Here is a 5,000-nt window from a genome sequence, read left to right as displayed (position 1 = left end):
ACTAGTGTAAATGCAGTTCCAGTCGGGTAGTATGAGACACGACATAGGACTAGTTCGTGTTGGTACCTCTTCGAAGTAGGCACTAAAAGCGGTTCAAAACGGGAAAAGATAGAAGTTAGACAAAAGGTACAAGAAAATCTAACCTGATTCGAAGAAAAAAGGATTCAAATTTAAAGGAGCGGGAGGAATGTTCCCTCGCCATGACACAATCGCGTTTTTTGCTCGCAGCTTTTTTCGTTCACCGTATTAAGGTGGCTGGAAACAGTTTCCAGTACTTTTCAAGACTTAAAGTTTGATGGGTCATTATAACCACTCTATACTTGTTGACACGAACATCATGGTATCGAAAAACTGTACAATCATCGGGGAATAAGTTGCTGTTAATTTTGTGGCACTATAGGTTACCATAGCAACAATATGACCTGCTAAAAACACCCTTAATTTTAGCTTTGAGCGCTTATAACTCAAAAACGAGCTCGGTGACCCCCATTTTTTATAATCTGCGAAGGGGGATCAGAGCCACCTTAAATTTTCAAAAATTCTGCGAAGGGGGTTCAGAGCCACCTTAAATTTTTGAAAAGTTAAGGTGGCTCTGAACCCCTTTCGCAGAATTTTTTTAAACTTTGCAAAAAGTTGCATCTATCATGCTGATTATAATTCGATTATAAAAAATGGAGGTCACCGAGCTCGTTTTTTAGTTATAAGCGCTCAAAGCTAAAACTAAGGGTGTTTTTAGCAGGTCATATTGTTGCTATGGTAACCTATTGTGTGACGAGAATAATACCAACGTGTTCACCAGTGATTGGGCAGTTTTCTGATACCATGATTGTGGCATCAACTGATAAAGAGTGGTAATTATGACCCATCAAAATCTACGTCTTGGAAAGTGCTTGAGCCACCTTAATTGAGAGCCAGTAAAACGTATCCCATATCCGTATTTGTGGGAGTGCTATCTTATTCCAAGGGAAAAAGAAGTCTTTTGGAGATAAGTAACAACAACAACAAATTTTATTGAAAATTAAAAATATTACTAATTACATTAGCTTTCCACCGCAGATAGCTTATAAACTAATCGAGGCGGGGAGATCTGAGGACATTGTACAAGTACAAGGTTTATCTATAGATGGACTAAATGACAATGAAGACACTATTATTCAGTAAATAGCAGCTTTTTAGTTGTACAGTAAATAGCAGCTTTTTAAGTTGTTAGAATGAGTTTTTCTTGTTAAACAGATATTACACCAGAAACTACCACATCTAAAGCTAAGACGTCCCAGTTGTCAGACACCTCAACAAAGTTACCAGAACCGGTTTCTTTGACGACCTCAAAAGAAGAAGTCACAACGAACGAGCCTGGGGCAACGAATCTCCAAAGTCAGCACGATGTTGCTTTTAAATGGAAATTAGCCTTTGGAGTTTGTTTGGCAGTGATTATTCTATTACTGGCAGGTAAGCTGGGTCAACTTTACTCAGGGCGGGGCGATACCATCATAGCATCTGCAAATTAGATGCTTTTAATTAGAGCAGGCTCGCGTTGTGACGCAGATACATAGCTTTGTTTACTGATGTATAACTGAATAGGCATCTCTACTTGTCTACTTTTTTTAGACAATTTTTTGATTTTTTGAACTGAACTTCGTCAAAGTCTGTGCATCTTAAAAAATTTAGACAAAAATTTTTCGAGTTTGACATTTACAATTCGTGATGTTAACCATCCCTTATCCATTTTAATTGTTACATTGTTGACTCTTAAGTGTTTGTCTACCATGGCAAGCTATAGTTCCAAGGTTTCTTTCCAACTAATGGTAATTTGCAGTGGCTGTAAACACAATTAAAAATATCGATCGTAACGTAAATCCTCTAACACCCTCTCTAAATTCTTTAAATCAAGACGATAATAGGATTTTCAATTTTCAAAGCAGATCATAAAAAACATAAAAATCTGAAAATGAAAAATTTTGATCTCGGCGGTTGGTCTATTTTTTTTCAAAGGATTGTTACTGTACTGCACAAACTATCGAGTGAAGAGAGTCCGCCGCTTTAAAATCTCCGAAGATCATTCCAGTAAGACTGCACGGAATGAAAGGGAACGACAGACGTTCCGCAATCCCATTTACGACGACAGTGAGGTGTTAGCCAACCATGACAACTCTACCTACAAGATGAACGAGAACCCAGAGAAGAAGAAGAAAGAGAATGCACATGGCGGGCGCACGTTCCAGAACCCCATGAACAGTGCGACAAAATTTGATGAAGAAGAACCGACGGTATGCGGCAACGATAACCCAGCCTATCGGATGACCAGCGATCTTACTGACAAAGAGGCATAAACTTGAGAGAGCCCCCCAGCTCTTGAAATATGAGACTGACTGTTGCTGCTAGGTAGATAGTCTAGATAGGTCAATTTGACACCCGTGTGCACGTTTCTCTTTCACACTGCTTATCAAGTATCGAGTAAGTCTTAAAGAAATTAGGAAAGCTGAACGGCCACAATCCTATAAATAGCATGTCTGTAGCTCGTAACTCTTCAATGATTGTTTTAACTTGCTGTAGACTCCCTTTGGTTTAAAAATACCAAGAGCTGTCAGAACAGAACCGTACCACACCGTTACACAGACACTTCTAACACTTCCGGTTTGCTGAATGGTAGGAGTATCGTCTTTTCTCGCTACAATGACTCGTAAAATCATAAAATTCGAGACAAGTAAGTTTTCACACGAGACCGGCTTGGACTTTGATTTTTATGGCCAGAATTTTTTACTGTTGACACTGATTTTTTGCGGCTAACGGTTAAATTTTTCCAGTTTTTACGGCTAACGGTTAACCCTATTGAGACCTTCATATTTCAGTAATAACTTACAGAGTTTATCATAGTGCTAAGAATGTACCGCTTATGGGCAATTAATTCAAGGATCCTCGGATATCGTAACTGCATTAACTTTTTGTTTTAGTTGTTTAGAAGTTTGATTACAATACTATTGAAGACACTCGTAGACACGTTGGTTGCAATCCAACAATGTCACAACAATACTGTTAACAGAATCAGTAGTGTCAAAAGAAGCCACTGAATTCATCGATTAATCCATAGATTAATTCATCATTGAAGACACATTCACAAGTGTTGTAGTAAGTTTTACCAAGGAATTATGCGCAAGTCTTAAATCGTTGGACTATGGATGGATTTTTAGCCTCAAGTACCTCAAGCAAAGAACTGGAACTGTACCTCCGCCGAAGGTTCAATTGCTATTTTTTCAAATTTCTTAGCATAATACTGTAGACCAACTCTCATGTCGGACATCAATCGGGAACTGACCATCAACTAAAATGATGATGAATTAATCGATGGATTAATCGATGAATTCAGTGGCTTCTTTTGACACTACGTACTGATTCTGGCCACAGTATTGTTGTGATATTGTTGGATTGTAATCAGATGTGTTTTTAATGATCACAATATGACGAAGATACTTTAATATCATCCGGGATTATCGCTGCCAGGCGACGGATGCAGGATTCAGGGCCGTAGCCAGAAAAAACTTTTGACTGAGGCAATGTCCATGGAAGACTTATGACTGAGGCAATCTGTCCATGGTTGAGTTCTCTTCCTAGGTATTAAGAGTGTTTATAGTGACAAAAGTGAAAGAAATTACCGAGGCAAGTGCCTCGGTTGGCCTGTTACTAGCTACGGCGGTGAGGATTGCTGGGAGAGATGATGGTGCTTAAGGATGATGATATGCCGTGACAAAGAGCCGAACACAGGAATCTCCAGATTTCATGGCCTTCTTCTCCGTCATTGTAACAATTTTTCATCACAGAACATAGGCGATTGTTCAATTGATCGAATAGAAATGATATTCTCTAGTTTTGCTTTTTTTTAAAATATCAGCTGTGAGTATTAAATGCATACAGAGTTTCAAATACAAGATTTTATTAAGATTAAATATTTGCTTTTCCAATACATTGATGATAAACATTAGCCTATAAAGTAGACTTCTAATGCTTATCTTCGGGGCAAAGATTCAAACACGGAAGTACCCACGGAAGGGGGGGGGGGTTAGTCACCCCTTATCCCTAAAATTCCAGGGGCAGTTATCCCTTATCCCTAAAATTATTATGGAGACTGCTATCCCCAAAATTACGTATCTTTGGAATTTGACAATAGGTGGCAATCTTAAAAGAGTCAAGTGACCAGTTTCTTAATAGATAAGGAACCGGCCATTATTTATTACCTGGATGGGAGGGGGGGGGAGGAGGGTGGGGAAATAGGGATTTTTGGCCAAAGACAGTAACATTGGCGTTCGCGCCCAAAAGTTCCCACGCACAGATTTTCTTTAAACTTGTCAGGCAAGATCATTAAATCCACGCAAAGCAGTAGCAATGGCCATCTTCCCTATCATTGTTTGTTTTATTTCTTAGCGCGCGCATTCGATGCATGACGTGGCGTATGAATTTTTCATGCGCAGTAGCAAGTAGCACTGTTTCACCTTTTAAATACTATTTTTTTGTTGAAACTTCTTAGTCTGTAAGTCTTAAGGTGATTTCTTAGTTTTGCATTGCGCATCCCTACTGCGCAAGACATTTGCGTCATTAGCTCGTGCACATGAGCGCTTCTTCGTACAAAACGCAAGAGATTTCTCTCAAAGTAAGCTCGATAGCCGGAAATAAATGCTCCTTTTCTCTTAAACAAGCATGATGACAATTTTTTATTTATTGTACATAAATAAAAAAAAATTGTCGGAAGGAAAAAAAGAAATAGCCGAAAGCGTGCGCAAGACCGTTACTCTAACATGCAAATTATGACCAGGAAAACGACAACTCTACAAACGCTTTACGTTCCCGTCGTTTTAAATGGTGTGATTTGTCTCCAAATTTAATATCATATTGTTTTATGTGCTCTTCAGTTTCTACTTGTCAAGTTTTTTCTCAAGTGTTACTTTAATAAAGTATGTTTCGAGCTACCGCAAAAATGTAACGTGAACCGATGAATAATGCGCGTGATT

The 5,000-nt window shown here is 38.7% G+C and overlaps 1 protein-coding gene across 2 annotated transcripts in view; it reads left to right on the top strand.

Annotated features, from left to right (window-relative positions):
* LOC137994808 (uncharacterized) overlaps positions 1–2,973 on the top strand; it is a 4,648-nt gene extending 1,675 nt beyond the window's left edge. For both annotated transcript variants that reach the window (XM_068840400.1, XM_068840399.1), the window contains 2 exons: positions 1,234–1,449; positions 1,993–2,973. In XM_068840400.1, the coding sequence (XP_068696501.1) occupies positions 1,234–1,449; positions 1,993–2,330 (554 nt within the window). In that variant the 3' untranslated portion in view covers positions 2,331–2,973. The remainder of the gene's footprint in view (positions 1–1,233; positions 1,450–1,992) is intronic.
* Positions 2,974–5,000: the final 2,027 nt, after the last annotated feature.

The sequence above is a fragment of the Montipora foliosa genome, chromosome 3, assembly GCF_036669935.1.
Source record: "Montipora foliosa isolate CH-2021 chromosome 3, ASM3666993v2, whole genome shotgun sequence".
NCBI classification, from domain to species: domain Eukaryota; kingdom Metazoa; phylum Cnidaria; class Anthozoa; order Scleractinia; family Acroporidae; genus Montipora; species Montipora foliosa.
This window is presented reverse-complemented; position numbering and strand designations above follow the sequence as displayed.